The sequence below is a fragment of the Tasmannia lanceolata genome, unplaced genomic scaffold, assembly GCF_043159265.1.
Source record: "Tasmannia lanceolata isolate RefF3 unplaced genomic scaffold, GAP_Taslan_0.1 ptg000015l, whole genome shotgun sequence".
NCBI classification, from domain to species: domain Eukaryota; kingdom Viridiplantae; phylum Streptophyta; class Magnoliopsida; order Canellales; family Winteraceae; genus Tasmannia; species Tasmannia lanceolata.
Genome location: NW_027518692.1, coordinates 62,086,672 through 62,104,723, shown reverse-complemented (window position 1 = coordinate 62,104,723; position 18,052 = coordinate 62,086,672). Strand labels below are relative to the sequence as shown.

General features: G+C 39.8%; 1 protein-coding gene across 3 annotated transcripts in view; it reads left to right on the top strand.

The window, feature by feature from the left end:
• The first annotated feature begins 3,475 nt into the window (after positions 1-3,475).
• Positions 3,476-18,052, top strand: part of LOC143892886 (uncharacterized) — a 28,896-nt gene continuing 14,319 nt past the window's right edge. For all 3 annotated transcript variants that reach the window (XM_077397795.1, XM_077397796.1, XM_077397797.1), the window contains exon 1: positions 3,476-6,027. In XM_077397795.1, coding sequence (XP_077253910.1) covers positions 3,562-5,988 — 2,427 coding nt within the window. In that variant the 5' untranslated portion in view covers positions 3,476-3,561 and the 3' untranslated portion in view covers positions 5,989-6,027. The remainder of the gene's footprint in view (positions 6,028-18,052) is intronic.

Here is an 18,052-nt window from a genome sequence, read left to right as displayed (position 1 = left end):
ACCAATTTTCGAATGGGCTTATCAAGTGCTTGAAAATTGGCCGAGAGTTCTGGAGTTTTGGAAGAGGGTTTTCAAGTCTCTAGGAATGGGGTTATCTAGTATAAAAAATGGGGTTACTAATTTCCGAATGGGGTGATCAAGTCCCTGAAAATTGGCCAAGGATACTAGAGTTTTGGAAGGGGGGTTTCAAGTCTCTGGGATTGGGGTTATCTAGTATAAAAAATGGGGTTACCAATTTCTGAATGGGCTTATCAAGTCCTTGAAAATTGGCCGAGGGTACTGGAGTTTTGGAAGGGGGTTTTCAAGTCTCTAGAATTGGGGTTATCAAGTATCAAAATGGGGTTACTAATTTCCGAATGGGCATATCAAGTCCCTAAAAATTGGCCGAGGGCACTAGAATTTTGGAAAGGGGTTTTCAAGTATTTGGGATTGGGGTTATCTAGTATCAAAATGGGGTTACCAATTTACGAATGGGCTCATCAAGTCCCTTAAAATTGCCCAAGGGTACTGGAGTTTTGGAAGGGGGTTTTCAAGTCTCTGGAGTTGGGGTTATCCAATATCAAAATGGGTTTACCAAATTCCGAATGGCCTTATGAAGTCCTTTATGAACACGTTTTTACTTACTGTTTTTTTTCACTCGTTCATTTTCACGTTTTTTTCTTTCTACCGTACTTCATCTTCCTCATCCTCTATTGAAAGGGAGAAGGAGAAATACAAAACCCTAAAACAAAGGAAAAACAAAACCTAGATATAGAGAGAGATGGGAATGAACTCCTCCAATGGTGGCTAAAATGATGAAGAAGATGACTGGTACGGCAAAAAAAACAAGTTGAAAATGGAAAAGTAAAAAAAAAAAGGGAAAGAAGAGAGAAGAGGGAAAAGTGGAAAAGCAAAACGTGTTGCTTAAGAAAAGGACATTTTCGTCCAGCTTTTAATGACAAGACCTCTTTTGTCCCTCGTTGATAATTTTTGAAAAGCATGGGTTATGTTGATAATTCCACCTAATTTTTGTCCCCCATTGGTAATTGATCCTTATTATTAATTCTCTGTTGCACGTCATGTTGTTGAATTCATATTGTCTTATTTTGTTCCCTTTCTCTGTTTATTGATCATTTTGTTCTATATGATAAGTGGTTGCTTTATTTTTGGCACTCTTAACAAGTTAACAGGTATTTGCACTAGGGTCAATTAGGGACGGCCCGGCCCTGCCCAATCAGGGCCAATTAGGGCCAGCACTGAGCCCTGTAGGGCGGGCCATGGGTTGAGGTTCTTCGGCCCTGACTCAGGGTCAGGGCGGGTCAGGGCCGAGATAATGGGATCCAGGGTTGGGCTAGGGTTTTGAAAAACCCGACCCAACCCGACCCTGTTGCAGCCCTAATAGCACATATGGGATCCGTTAGGTCTCACCGGACCCAACAAGTCCATTTGTGCAAAATATATGTTGACGTGAATGAATGACTGAGTTAGTCAACTGGAAGAGTAGTAGTGAACCCAATGTTACCTGCACTTCCTTTTACTTCTGGAAAATGATATATGCGTTTCCTTTTTTGATAATGACACTCCTAACCTTAAGATGGCTTGTGATAGCTTATTAGTGATTGTTTATTTGGGATCATAACAGCTCATTACTCTGCTGGGTTTGAGGGACAGGGGGTGGCAAAAAGCAAATCAAGTGAAATGACCAACATACCCTGTAACAATAGGGTATAGAGGGAACATATTCTAAAGCGTAGGCAAGATACAGATGGTATTATCAAGGGTCAAACCAGCCTGCGATTTTTTCAAACTTCAGGCTTTAAGAGTAAGGGGGCATCATTTATTGTCCCAAATACCCTCACAGGAAAGGATTTACAGGTAAAGCGTTTTGAGAAGGCAGCGGGACACAATAGGCATTTTAGTCAAATATACACTTTTAGAGTCATAACTCATAATATGGATAGGAAGGAGGAAAGTAGCAAGGAAATGGCGAAAATACCCTCAAGTAATGGGACTTGATGGGAAGATTTTCTAAAGCAGGGGCAAGGAATTTTGCAAAAGATGGTTGATGAAAATACACGGCTCTAGGCTTTTAGAATAGTAAGGATAAGGATTTACAAAATGGGATTTGCTAGCGTCCGTCGCGAACGAAATGATCTGTTGCATGTGAGAGTAGCCACCTCATGAATGAAGACAAGATCTGCTGAAAGTGCGTTTAAAATGTTTAAAACATTTTTCTCAAAAAAACAGTTTTTTTTACTGTAAAAGATTTTAAACTGAGTATTAAACGACAAACCAATAAAATGTATTTTTTTATTAACTGTGTTTTACGAACTATGATGGTTTTGGATACCTCTTGCTTTTGTATTTGGATTTGGATTTGAGTTTTGGATACAAAATACATTAGTCATCCTCATGGTCAAGTTGCACGGTAGAGAGGGAGGGACTCCACAAGAAACTCAGACGCTCCTTCCTTACAAAGACATGTACATTGCAGGCAGTTCACCCGGCATGTTCTCTTTAATGTCTTGACGAGTCAAGTGGTCCCACTGCGTGACTTATAGGCTGATCTTTGAGAGCGGACCCCACAAGGAAATAAGCGTCCCGTCGGCCACGTTTGGTAACCAGGAAAATATTTTCATAGAATATTAGTGTTGACTGTTGAGAGAGGGGAATATTTAATTTTTTTTAAAAAAATTACTATATGGCCCACTTTATGGGATGCTCTAGACAGTTCATTTGTGGTGCTAATAAATGAACGGTCTGGATCATCCCATAAAGAGGGGCGTATTGTACTATTTAAAAAATACATGACTCGTTAACGTATAAAATCTGGAGAGAGGAGTAGGGAAAGTGGGAGAGATAGAATTGGGAGGGAATTAGTGAGGAAGTGTTGCTTAAATAGAGAAAACAGAAAACAATGTTGACTAAGTTTTTGGCTCTCCCCACACCACACTCCACACGCCTCTCTTCCATTATAAGTTAATGGCGGTTGACTCCAAGACCTGCTTCTATTCCCTGGAATTTTTTTTTTTTTTAATTGTTGTCAATGGTCCCACCACGAGACTGACAAATTCACTCCAAGTCCTGCTGCCGTGTGTCTCAAACTATTCCTTAGGGATGCACGCAGGCACCCACAAATTCACTCGTCACTGGGGAGCAAACCCATGACTTTACGCCAAAGAGCCACACCCTTCCGGGTTTGGTGGCTACGCCTATTTAAAAGGTACTGGACTCTTTTATCTTCACCTCCATCCTTCTCTTTAAACAATGGGTTGGATTTCTCAAATCAAAACCCCAGCTTTTCAGTTGGTTTTAATATTATGCTACTTGGCCATCTTTGTAAGATCGGTAAATGATGAAGGAAAATGGCTATTGGAGTTCAAGAAGGATCTCATTGACAACAATGGCCAGCTTCGAGGATGGAATTCATCCCATCTAACTCCTTGCGATTGGAGAGGGATAAGTTGTGTCCACAACTCTAAGGTAACTTCCATCAATCTCCAAGCCTTTAATTTGTCAGGCCATCTGTCTTCCACCTTCTGTGAGCTCCGTCACCTCACAACATTTAACATATCAAAGAACATGATTTCCGATCTTGTCCCTAAGAAGCTTGCAAGCTGCAGTAATTTGCAAGTTCTAGACCTTAGCAATAATACGCTTCGTGGGGAGATACCGCCCGAGCTTTGTGGTATGCCTTCCCTGAAGAAACTAAACTTTTCTTTTAATGACCTTAATGGTAAAATCCCAACGGAGATCGGAAACTTGTCTTCTCTTGAAGTGCTTTCCATTTCTCACAATAATCTCACTGATGTAATTCCTTCATCAGTTAGAGTGTTGAAAAAGCTTCGGGTTTTCGATGTGGATTGGAACTCTCTCTCGGGTACAGTACCTGTTGAAATCAGTGAATGTGATAGCCTTGAGGAATTAAGGTTGGCAAGTAATAGGCTTGAAGGTTTTATTCCTAGGGAGCTTCAAAGGCTTCAGAATCTAACCAAATTAAGTCTTCATGGCAACCATCTATCTGGTGAGATTCCTCCAGAGCTCGGGAATTGCAGAAGCATAGAGTATCTTGCCTTGAGTGGCAATAATTTCACCGGTAGCATTCCTGTGGAGTTGGCTCAGATTCAGACTCTTCAGTTCCTTTCTATCTTTGGCAATCAGCTAACGGGATCCATTCCGGAAGAGTTGGGTCAGATTCAATCTCTTCAGTTTCTCGTTCTCTTCAAGAACCATTTATCTGGAAAGATACCCCGTGGGCTCTGGAATTGTAGTAGCTTAGAGTATCTTTGGTTGCAGTACAATCATCTCACTGGAGACATTCCCAAGGAGCTTGGAAAGTTATCTAGCCTAGTGTATCTTGTCTTGAATGACAATCATCTCACTGGAGACATTCCCAAGGAGCTTGGAAAGTTATCTCGCCTAGTGTATCTTGACTTGAAGAACAATAATTTCACTGGAGACATTCCCAAGGAGCTTGGAAAGTTATCTAGCTTATGGCTTGTTGACTTGAGTAACAATAATTTCACTGGAGACATTCCCAAGGAGCTTGGAAATTTATCCAACTTGGTATATTTCTATGCCGACTCCAACGGATTGAACGGAATGATTCCAACCGAATTGGGAAATTGTAGTAGGGCTGTCCAGATTAATCTTTCTAAAAATCAGCTGAAAGGGTACATTCCTAAAGAGCTGAGTCAAATTCAGACTCTTAATGTGCTCACTCTTTCCTTCAACCTTCTACAAGGGAATATTTCCCCAGCTTTTGGAGAAATGGTGCCTGGTTTTTCATTTTTAGATTTTTCTTCGAACCATATAGATGGAACCATACCCTCATCTATATGTAAAATAAAATTTCTGGAAGTTGTGGATTTCTCGAATAATCGTTTATCCGGAGAACTGCCTGATTGCTGGCAAGATTCGCCTAAACTGACCATTATGAACTTTGAAAATAATACTCTCTCTGGGAATATTCCTAGCTCATTTGGTTCTTTACTTGGTCTCAAATATTTGCAATTGGGAAATAATAATTTCTCCGGAGAAGTGCCATTGTACTTGAAAAAATGTGTGAGCTTGGTACTTGTTGATCTTGGTGGGAATAGATTAAGAGGAAATATACCGACATTTATAGGAGAAAGTCTATCAAATCTGGAGGTTCTCCGCCTACGATCAAACATGTTTGATGGGAGAATTCCTTCAGAGCTATCGTATCTTACTTCTCTCCATGTCTTGGATCTCGCACATAATCGTCTTTCGGGAACCATACCACGGTGTTTCAGCAATTTCAGCGCCATGGCTTTGACACAGAAATCAAGCAACGATCATAATTTCACATCTAGAGTGGATGGTTACGAAATGCACATTTCGTTAGTCACGAAAGGGATAGAACTTTTATATACAACGATACTTTCACTTATGATAAGCATTGACGTTTCAAGTAACTATATAAGTGGAGATATCCCTGAAGAACTAACGGGTCTTTTTGGATTGCATAGCTTGAACTTATCTGGAAATCATTTGACAGGAATGATCCCACCAAAGATTGATAGCTTACAATCGTTGGAATCCCTTGACTTATCAAGAAACAAGCTCTCCGGTATAATCCCTCAGTGCATCTCTAATCTAACTTTTTTAAGTTTCTTGAATTTGTCAGAAAACAACTTGTCAGGGAAAATTCCATCCGGATCTCAGCTCCAGACTCTCGATAACGCATCCATCTATTCTGGCAACCCTGGACTTTGCAGGCCTCCACTCACAAAAAAATGCTCGGAAGATGAAATACCTCAACATCCACTTCCTCCTGCCGGAGATAAAGATGTGTCTGGATTTATGTGGTTTTATGCTGGCATGGCACCGGGATTCGTCATGGGGCTTTTGGGAGTCTGTGGTATTTTATTGCTGAAGAAGTCTTGGAGATACGCCTACTTCCGATTCTTTGATGACATGAATGATTGGCTGGTTGTGACTGCAACAATAAAGATACGTAGAATCAGAAAGAAGTTGATCAAATAGTAGAGCAGGTGGTGTTTGCAAGCAGTTTCTACATAGATGGTAAGGTAAAATAATGACCGGTAGTATTGCTTTTTTAGTCTACTATTTGCAAATGAGGGAAAAAAACTCTGTATCTTTAAGTTGCCACAAAGTTGACCAAAAATTTAGTACATATGCAATATATGTATGAGATGTAAACATTCATATGATCTGACCCATTGTGGATTATTCACAGCCCAATAGTACCCAAAGGAAAATCCTCGCATGTAGTGCCTTTGATTGCCACTACGCTGGAGATGGATGTCCCATGTAAAAAAAAGGGGTCGCATTTATCATTTCCCTAAAATTGGCATCAAACAAATGTTACTCCCATTTTCCACTAAATAATGTGCCTAATTACCCAATTAATTGTTGATTTATTGGTTAATTCTTTTAAATTTGCTGAATTGTAATCCTCAAAAATTTTCTGGGATTTGCTAGTTTGAAAAACCACGATGGGCCCACTAGTCGAATGTTTTGGAACTAGTACACTTGGATGGAAATTAATTGGTGTATCCAAGAGTTTTCACACCATAACGTTTTATATTCGAACTGACTGAGTCTTTGTCAAGAACTTCTGTAACTTTTCATTCAATTTTGATCTAATTTGAGACTTCATTGAGACTGGAGCCCTTTGGCCGCTAAGGTGACATGGTGAATTGCACGAGAAGGTTACTACAGAAGAAGATGATAACAACATCGAAGATCTTCATTCTTTTGTTCTAGTAAGCATAAAGAGGTTCCATTGGTGGGCCTTGTGTACCTTTTGTTCCTCTAATTCTAGTGAAAGACATGTATCTGTTCTCTAACGCAGTTGTAAATTTCAACATAATTTTCAACATAAAGAGGCTCCATTGGTGGGTCTTGTGCACTTTTAGATCGTCTCAGATGCTTTGGTTTTTGGTAACTTGTCTCCATGGAGACGCAGATGTTTTAGGATTGTCCCAAATAAACATCCTTGCCACAAGTAGCAAAGTAGGGTTATGTTTGTTATTGTGAAATAGGGAAATGATACATACATTCACCCCCTTTTTCTTCTCTGGCCCACCCCCATGCAGTGTAAAATGAGTAGTCATAAATACGTTATAGTAGGGCTGCAACTCGAGCCGGGTTTTACGCGACCCGCATCGACCCGACCCGAAAATACCTTGGGTCGGGTTTAGATTTCTCGGGTTTCGGGTCGGGTCGGGTTTAAGATCCAAAAACCCGGATGAATCTCGGGTCGAGCCGGTTTTGAAGGGGCCCGGCCCGACCCGAGTTACTTTAGTTTTTTTTTTTTAAAAAAAAACTTAAAACTCATATGTATATATTGAGAAAACTCACGCACGCACGCGTCTCTCGCAAAGTCCTCTCTCCCCTCTTCTGTTCGTTTCCTTTTGAGTTTTGAGCCTAGGGTTTCATTATATTCCTCTTCCTCTCCTCTTTGATATATTCTCAAATCTCAATCTCTCTCTTCCCTTCTTCATACGGTCACTCACAGAAGAGGAAAAGGCTGGAAAAATCGTTGTTAACATAGGTAAATCTATCTTCCTCTCACTCCATTTTTTTAGGGTTCTATTCCCACATAAATAGTTTCAATACAAGAAATCTGTGTTATGGTTTCCCCTTCCTTATCTCTTTGATGAATAGTATTTGAATATCTCTATTTTCTGGTTTGTGGATTGAGATGTGAGAGGAAAAAAAGGAGCTTGTTTGTATATGCCATAGGCTGAAAAGTGAAAACCCTAATTCTCTCACTCTCTCTAAAAACCCCAATTTTTTAGATCCATTTCATCTAATCTTCCTATGATTTTCTTAAAACCCTAAAAAATTAGAAAACCCCCAAAACGAGGGTCGATTGACTGTGGTCAAGAAGCTTCTAGTTTGAAGCCTAATTTGGAATCCTATGTGAACGGTAAGTGTTCATCTTTCATAAGCCTTTCGAAATTGCCTTTTTGTTCTGTTTATACTTTGAACCTGTGCCAATTGAAAATTTGAAATGTCTGAGATTTGTTCATAACTCTCAGCCTTAAAACCAAATTAATGAAGTTCATGTGTTGTATTGGAATTTATCTCTTTGATCTCTGAAGCAATAAAAGGTATGTGTGCTCATTCGATCCGTTGCTAACTATTTTGACTGTCTTTGATTTTTTTATACAAATGTTTTCTATTTCAAATTGTAATAGTTATCTCTAGAGATTTGTATGCGAAAGAAAACCCTCTATAACTATGAGCTAGAAGCATCCATTTGGGTTCAATGTTAAGAGCTATTTGATTATGGTCATGCGCGATGAAACTTCCTACTCTGCTCTGTCAGTCTCATTTAGTTTCTCCATGAGAAAGTTGCCCTTTGCTATTCTCCTCTCTTTCTTGTTCTCGATCTATATTAGTCTGCATAGTTTCTACCACATGCTCATTTTTTTGTCTGTCTCTACACCTCAACCTCCGGCAAAGCGGACATGGTATCTTGTTCTCGAAATGTTTGCAATAACTAGCATTTCCAATGATACAAGGTCAGAGTAGAAATGCAACTATACTTTTCATAGCTACGGACTTGATCAGAAGCCAATATCAACAAATGCATTTGCAGAGACCAATATTCTGTCATTCTCATTTCCCTTCAAGAGGCTTACAAGTGCTTATATCAGAAATTCAGTTCGGTTATACAGTTAACAAGTCCTTTTGATTATATGGAACCAGTCCAAGTCCTCTCGAAGTACTGACACGAAGTTGCCTGATCTGAATTTTTCACAACTCCTTTTGATGTAGAATTAATTCAAACTATGTTTGGCTGAATTCATCAAACATATTTCCTCTGTTCACCCATGTTAATTGTATAAACTATTATATTGGTGCTTAATTATTTGTTTCCTCTTAGGCCATGTTTGCAACTGTGAAATTCTTTTTCATTGAATATTAGTTTACCAAGTGATGAGAGGGGTAGGGAGAGAGTTGAGAGGGCAGGAGCTATGAGATGGTCCGAAGTGGTTGAAAAATGGGGGGGGGGGGACTTATTTTGACTAGAGTTTTTTTTTCTCTGTTCTTCAGCCACTTCTCACCCTTTCTTTACTCATGCCCCCTCAATTCTCTCCCTTTCACACCCTCTTTGCCCATCTCCTACCACTGGATAAACTAAAATTCCATGGAGAAAAATATTTCATGACTTCCAAACATGACCTAGTGTACTAGGTAATTTCTATCACCAAAATGCCAAGTGGAGACAAGCTAGGTGTTTGTATTTTGGTTAGAATGGTAGTGTTTGTTGTTTTTACATGCAATCTCTGTAGTGTTTGTTGTTCTCAATCTCCTCATTTCTCATTGCTTTTTTTCTAATTCTCCCCTGCAGGTGTGGACACCCCATTTTGTTTTGTTTTAATCAACAAATAAATTAGTGTGTTAAATCCATGTGAGAACCCCCTCTATCATTGATTTATATGTTTTAGGTCATTAATATCTTGATCTGACTTTACGGATCATCAATCGGGACAAAATAAGCTAGGATCACTTCATAGCCCGGACCCTGATTCCATTCCGAGACCCGATTTCCGTAAATCGTTAGATCAATGGCAGATCATGACCTGGGTCTAACCATCCAAAACCACCTAACCTCTCCTCTCATCCTAACCATTCAAACCTCACCTAACCTCACCTAACCTCTCCTCCCATCATAACCATCCAAACCTCACCTAACCTCACCTAACCTCACCTAACATCACCTAACCTCACCTAACCTTACCTAACCTCACCTAACCTCACCTAACCTCCTATCCCATTCTCCTATAAATACCCTCTCATCTCACCAAAGAAAAGAAGGAAAAAAAAGAAAAGAGGAGAGAACCCCTCTCTTAGAAAATTCAAGCCCTCTCTCTAGACCAAATCCCTCTTCTCCATAAGTTTGCATGGAATATCGTCTACAAAAAGGTATGTCTTTTGGAATTTTATTTTCTTTTCTATATTTGTAGGATTGAGTGTTGTTTTGCGTATATTTTGGTTGATGTCATGTTTAATTTTGTACTAGTTTGGCCTTGGTCATGTTCTCACTTATGCTAAATATAATTAATGTGTCAGGGTCATTAGAACCTATTTGCAATGGGATGTTGAAATCATTGGCTTGTTAGGGAATTTAGATTTCTTTTGGGAAAACAATTCATTAAAAATTTTGAACATTTACAAGAAAGAAAACTTGAATTTTACATGAATTATCAAAACCCATTTAATTTGGCTTACAAAACCTCCATCTTTCAATTGATAACAACAGCCCCCACTCCAATTTGATAACAACAGCCCCCACTCAATCTCAAGAACCCAATATCCATACCCCACCTTGCCAAGTAGATAAAAACAACCCCTTTTTCAAACATCCCATTTGAATCTAATCTCAGGCCCATTCAAGCCATTTTTCATATTCACCGTCTTTTAATCACTAAAAAAATAAGAACTATCAAAAGAAAACATGGGGGTGCCAATATCATTCCCGTCATAGTGCTAGCTGTTAGACTTTAAACAGATTTTTCGACCTCTAAACAACAGAATCGTGGGAAATGGTTAACTACAAAGTCGTAGATATTTTCGTGCCGTTTCCAACGAGTATTCGTGCTAGATCAGACAGCGAGCGGTTAAAAAGTTAAGTCCAAAATGGTTGCGGCACACCTTTAGGCATTTCCAGTTTAATGTTGCTGTCCTTTTGTTTGCAACACAAATTCGAACCTCTAAATCACAGATTTACAAACAATGGAGAACTACAAAGTTGTAGCCCTATAAAAGATCTTTCCAACGCATGTTTGTACGTTGAATTTGGCCAAGCGGTTAAAGAGTTACGACAGTTTTAGTGGGCTGCATTTGTCAGATCTTTTAATGGTCAATGGTTTGTCGAATTTGTGCAATTGTCAAAACTTGGTTGTGTTAACGTCATTTTCCAAACCAAAATCGAAAGACATTAATCTAAAGTACATCCAACCTAAAATTAACAAAACTAAAATTCACCCATTTAAAATCCACTGATAAAAATCCGTTAAAAGCCATTAACCAAAAGACCACTAAAAATTTCAAATGAAACTAAAACCTTCTAAATAAACAACTTTAAAAGCTACCAAACACACTAAATACCTTCAGATAATAAAAGCTTCAAGAAAACTCTAAAAGTTTCCACAAACCCAAAAGAATTCGAGATTCCCAAGAGCCGGTGGATTCAAAATTCCTTTAGGAACCCTTAGAGCCCAATTTAGGAACACTGGTGTCGTGTCGTGTCGTGTCCTAAGTTTTAGGGAGTCTTAGGTTTTAGGGAGTCCTAGAGTCAGGAGTCCGGCCTCATCACGGACGCTTGCTATGTATAGCAACCGTGCCATAGGTCTAGTTACACTAGTCACCCAATCTTTCCCTAGGACAAGCCTAGTAAACTAGGATGTAAGGCAAACCTGCATTAGTCTAAGGGACCATTTGCATTTAGATGAGAATCATATAGCATCTTAGATGAAATCCTAAGATAATAAAATCTTCAACTTGAATTAAATAACTTCTCCTAAAACTGTTGAAACAGTCAATCCCGTCTAGGTCGGTGTCTTAGTTGAGTTAGGCATATGTAACTTAGCTTAGGTGCACCGAACTACGTCGACTCTGATCCCAGTGAGGCTTGGGTACGTAGGCAGCTTGGATGTCTGATGGCATACCACCCGCGAGTCGGCACCACAAACAAATTGTGGTGTTTTGTATATTAATTTTCTTGTAAATGCTTAATCAAATCACTTAGGACTTTCCATGAAATTAGAATTTTAGGAGAACTTTCACTTAGATTGAATCCAGACAAATTAATAAATCAAGATACACATTTAGGATTCACATTGAAATTAGATCATAGGATGCATGTCACTTAGTTCGCACATTAACATAGAGTTGAATGAGCCATTTAAAATAAATTTAAAAGAGTTAGCTTTTGGAATCGAAGACCGATTATCGGGCAAGAATGGTGCATGTGGTGGATAACTCCCCATACCTTCCATTCTCGTAACCAGGTAGCGAGTCTAGATTTCTGGTTAATTACGGGTCCTAGATCCCACATCTAGGTGGCGACTCTGTCAGTCTCTTTCGTGTGGAATTCGGATTGCCTTAGTGATCCCAAGTTCACATAAAAGACGAATTCAAATCAATATTAAAATGCACACGCCAATCGCGTGGATACGAGAGACCAAGAGAGAGAGAGCGGCGGCTCGCGCCCCACACCCCTCTCGCGGGATCAGGGTACCACAGTTTGGCGACTCTGCTGGGGACCACCTAACTTCATTAAAATTTCAAAAGATAATTCATTTGAATTTAATTTAACTGGCTCATAAAAACTCTATACTTGTTAGATTAGTTTGTCTTGTTTTATTTTCTCATCACATTTTACTCGAACTTAACCTAACAAAACCTGAGGGCATCATAGATTGCGCAAACATATTGCACACACTTACATCACTTGCATCTAAACTCTTGCATCTCACGTGCACACACGTCCTATTTTAGGAACCCGGAGTGTTATCTAGCATGGTTGACTGGGATTTCATCACCTGGTGCCTCTGTGCTAGAGAAGCATTCCACCCTTAGCCTAGTACCTTTATGGTACGTAAACGGATCTCTTGTTCACGTACTGATACGCCGGACACTGGTACAGTATATCGAACAGGGATTCGCGCTAAGGGAACTCTTGGCCTTACCCCTAGATTAACCCACACATGCATGTAGTATACGAACACATGTGCATCATGTGTGTGAGCCTAGTTTAGGATATCCTACCCATTGGTGTCTAGATTAGGCCGTGGTCCATCTTCCAATGGTCACGATCGGTCCTTAGATACACGAACAAAGTCATGAGTCGAGATTCTCTCTCCACTCCGATAGATTAGGATTAGGGTTGATGCCTTCAGGTAACACTGATAAAATGTGAAAAAAAAAAAAAAAAAAAAATTTCCCTTTGGGTTAGGATATAAATCCCATAATTTTCAAAGATCTCATAGGATTAGTCATTCATGATCTATCCGTTGAAAGCAATCTTATGCTATCTCATCTAATCTTTTGATCGTGCGTCTTTCGTTCTTCTGTCATACGATTCGATCGTATCTTCATGCCATCCCCTAACTGGCAGATGCAGAATCTCACAATCTTTCGATTATGCGTTCTCATGATCTGATCATGCCTGGTCCAGATAATCCAATCTTGCTTGTACCCCTGGTCTGTTCCTCCTCTAGGGGCTACCTTTTTCAAGATTATTTTGCTAAGTCCTTCAGAGTTCACTCTCAGAATCATTGAGCTAGGGGCATTTCCCTATGCGAATCAGTCATCATTGTCCAAAATTGAAAGTATCAGCCATGATGATGTTCAGAACGAACCAGCCTTCGCCGAGCCTTCAACGCCAAACAGTTGCAGCAGTTAAAGTTTTAGTCACTTACTATTTTATGTTGAGTCAGTCATCATGGTCAGTATAATTGTTGAGTCCGGTCTTACAGTTAAAGGTCAATGCCTAGTCCAGGCAAGTTATCTTCTGTTTCTCTTTCTTATTTAGAGTTGTGAATCGTGAGCATGTTCAGGATAGGTCGTCTGATGTAATAGCTTTTCTTTAAATAAAATTTCAGTCAGTTCCAAAAAGTTCACTTGTGTCTGTTCTTAAGTGTGCTTCTGATCTTAAAATAAGACTCCCTCCTCAAATGAGGACAAAATTGACGAAACTCCACTTGAGTCACAGCAATTACTTGAACGAGAGGAGGAGCGCCAATCCCAACCTTTCAAAGATGAAATTGAAATGATAAACACTGGCACTGAAACTTTGATTCAGTGAATGCCGATTGAAAATACATTACCCTCTAAAGAGTGTGAAGAATTGATAAAATTATTTCAAGAATAAGAAGATTGTCTAGAAAAGCTACAACCGATACCAGGGGCAAGACATAGATGGAAAGCTCAAAGAAAATGAAGAAAGTGAGAAGATATATGCTATACAAGGGGCATAGAGTGGAAACAACTTTCATATTTCCAATCAATGACCTTGGTTCTCAAATTCATAAAGCCAACAAATTCAAGATGAAAAGTTCAAAAGCAAACAATGAAAAGTGATCATCAGATATCGAGAGTACGAATCCATAGATGGAGGATGTCAAAGAACAAGTTTCGCTCTATGAAAGTCAAAAGCACGTATTAGAATCTTGAAAGAAGAAGATCCATTATCTCTTACCTGGAAATGCCGTCAAACTCCGCGAAAAAAAAAAAAACAAAAGAGAAAAAAAATAATCAGTACCAGAGGGACTCTAGTAACCTAGATCGATTCCCAATCTGAACATCGAAAGGCCTCCTTTGGCCGATTAAATCCCAAAATCAAAACCCAATGTCAAAAGAATACCGATTTGCAAACCCTTCGAGCCTAAATCAAATTTTCTTGAAAACCCATCAAACTTGGGGCATTCCCCCGAACTACGCGAGACCTGATCCCTATACTGGGGTACGTAGGCAACTCGGTTGAACCGAGTTCGGTCGATTCAAAAAGGAAAAGAAATTCAATCCTTTCAAAAAAAAAAAAAGAGAGGGACAAGTTCCAAAAGAAGAGAAGTTAATTGTTCCAGAAAGAAAAGAAAAAAGAAAAAAAAATCAAACAATTTATCTTCAAACTAGGGGCATTCGCCCTGAACTACACACGACCTGATTCCTACCTTGGGATATGTAGGCGACCTGTTCACAGGTTCGGTCGAAATCTTTGTTGAGCCTTAAGCCATTCTTTGAAAAGCCCTATCCTACCTATAAAAGTCCTTCTGGTGTTCAGAACTAATGAGCTAGGTCCTGAGATACAATAAAAAAATGAAATGATGATGAATAAGAAAAATAACGGAGTTTGAAGATCTGCTAGACTGAAAACCTGAAAGGGCGGTCTAGGCAAAATTTAAGATCATTCCCCTGCTAAGTTGAAAACCCGAAAGGGCGGCTTAGGCAAAAGCTAAGGGGATAGCCTGCTGGATCGAAAACCTAGAAAGGTGGTTCAGGCAAAAGTTAAGGCTAGCGCGGTCCGCCAAGTTAAAAACCCTGAAGAGGTGACTTGGTCACGGTAAGAGAATCAGTATAAGAAGGCAACAGCCGGTATCAAGACTGAAGATCAACTGAAGTTCAAGCAAATTCAAGTGATATCCTCAAAACTGGGGGCATTGAAGCTAAGCAATCTTAGGGGTCGTAATTAAATTCTTGAGGCATTACTGTTTCGAGGAAGAAGTCCGGTGTTTACCAATTGAAAAACTATTCCTTGAAAGGATAGACTTACCAAACAAAACATTAACTAAGTCAGAAGCATCACTATGTTTGTCAGTATAGTCAGTCAATCTTTATTATTCTAAGTTCACTCCTTCAGGGCTGCTCAATCCTTTGAGTAGTGCCTTTCATCTAAGTTTTCTCTTTAGAAAGAGTCAATTGTCGTTCCTATGTCCAAATGATGTAACTGTCTTGGTGAAGGAGGCCAGGCCTAGGCAGCTCCCTGCAATTATACCTGAAAGAGCTCGAGAATTTAGTCAAACAACTTCATTTCAAAGAAGATCAGCTCAGAAAAATTCAGAAGTAGAAACATCAGAAAGCCCAGCTTCCGTAAAAAGATCATACCCCAGGAAGGCACCTTAAGCTTGGAAGAACCTCAGATGCAATGGTGGTTGAGCCAATTTCTCAGAAAGATGAACCATTCAAATTCATAATTCCCTTCCGGTTAGTTATCCTGGTCAAGAAATGTTTATCTAAACACCTGTCAAGAAGCAGATCCCGCTTTTCCATGTTAATATCCAAGAGAGTCGTTGTTCTAAATTACCAATCTCAAATGTCTTGTTCAAGGTTTCAGTTATCAAAATCCCCAGAAGACAAGACCAGCAGTCTCTTTGAGAAAAATCTTGTTGAAGTTTCATAAAAATGTTCCTAATCCATTCTTGCTAGTAATGGTTCTTCGTTCCAAAGGTTTGCCGTTTCATCATTCGTCAAAGTCCTAGTTTCCAACATCTTTGTCGGGCACGATCCATAATATCCCCGATTTCATTGAGTTCAAAAAAATAAAAAATTCATCAAATCCAATCTTACGTCAAATTCAAGTTCATGGAAAATCTCTAAATTCTTCGAGCCCGTTTGTGAACGGTACCTCTTTTCTCGAGCCCATTTGCAAATGGCCTCGTCTTCTCCTTGAGCCCGTTTGTGAACGGTGCCTCATCTCTCGAGTCCATTTGTGAATGGTTTCGTCTTCTCCTTGAGCCCATTTGTGAACGGTGCCTCATTTTCTGAGTTCATTTATGAATGGTCTCATGTCCTCCTTGAGCCCGTTTGTGGACGGTGCCTCATTTCTCAAAAAATCAAAAATTCATCAAATCCAATCCCCAATTCAAAAAATCCAATCCTACGTCAAATTCAAATTCATAAAAATCTCTAAATTTTTCATTGTTGAATTCATCAATCAAAGCTATCTTGTGTCGTCGAGCCCGTTTGTGAACGGTGCCTCATTTCTCGAGCCCATTTGTGAATGGTCTCATCTTCTCCTTGAGCCCGTTTGCGGACGGTACCTCATTTTCCAAAAATAAAAAAAATTTATCAAATCCAAATCCTTAATTAAAAAAAAATCCAATTCTACGTCGAATTCAAATTCATGAAAACCTCTAAATTCTTTGAGCCCGTTTGTGAACGGTGCCTCTTTTCTCGAGGCCATTTGTGAATGGTCTCGTCTTTTCCTTGAGCCCGTTTGCGGACGGTACCTCATTTCTCAAAAATAAAAAAAATTCATCAAATCCAATCCCCGATTCAAACAAATCCAATCTTACGTCAAATTCAAGTTCATGAAAAATCTCATGTCCTCTTTAAGCCCTTTTGTGAAAGGTGCATCATTTCTCGAGTCCATTTGTGAATGGTCTCGTCTTCTCCTTGAACCCGTTTGTGAACAGGTTTCTCATTCTCTGAGTCCATTTGTGAATGGTCTCATGTCCTCTTTGAGCCCGTTTGTGAACGGTGCCTCTTTTCTCGAGGCCATTTGTGAATGGTCTCATCTTCTCCTTGAGCCCGTTTGCGGACGGTACCTCATTTTCCAAAAATAAAAAAAAATTATCAAATCCAAATCCTTAATTAAATAAAAAATAAAAAATCCAATCCTACGTCAAATTCAAGTTCATAAAAAATCTCTAAATTCTTCGAGCCCGTTTGTGAACGGGGGCCGCCTCATTTCTCGAGTCCATTTGTGAATGGTCTCGTCTTCTTCTTGAACCCGTTTGTGAACGGTGTCTCATTTTTTGAGTCCATTTGTGAATGGTCTCATGTCCTCCTTGAGCCCGTTTGTGAATGGTGCCTCATTTCTCTAGTCCATTGGTGAATGGTCTCGTCTTCTCCTTGAACCCGTTTGTGAACGGTGTCTCATTTTCTGAGTCCATTTGTGAATGGTCTCATGTCCTCTTTGAGCCCTCTTGTGAAAGGTGCCTCATTTCTCGAGTCCATTTGTGAATGGTCTCGTCTTCTCCTTGAACCCGTTTGTGAACGGTGCCTCATTTCTCGAATCCATTTGTGAATGGTCTCGTCTTCTCCTTGAGCCCGTTTGTGAACGGTGCCTCATTTCTCGAGTCCATTTGTGAATGGTCTCGTCTTCTCCTTGAGCCCGTTTGTGAATGGTGCCCCATTTCTCGAGTCCATTTGTGAATGGTCTTGTCTTATCCTTGAGTCCGTTTGTGAATGGTGCCTCTTTTCTCGAATCCATTTGTGAATGGTATCGTCCTCCTTGAGCCCGTTTGTGAACGGTGCCTCATTTCTCGAGTCCATTTGTGAATGGTCTTGTCTTCTCCTTGAGCCCGTTTGTGAACGGTGCCTCATTTCTCGAGTCCATTTGTGAATGGTCTTGTCTTCTCCTTGAGCCCGTTTGTGAACGGTGCCTCATTTCTCGAGTCCATCTGTGAATGGTTTTCTATCCTCCTTGAGGCCGTTTGTGAACGGTGCCTCATTATCCAAGTCCATTTGGGAATGCTTCTTATCCTCGTTGAACCCGCTTGTGAGCGGCGTCTCATCTCCTTCTAAAAACTGTTTGAGAGCGATCTTTGTCCTTTCCCTTCAGAAT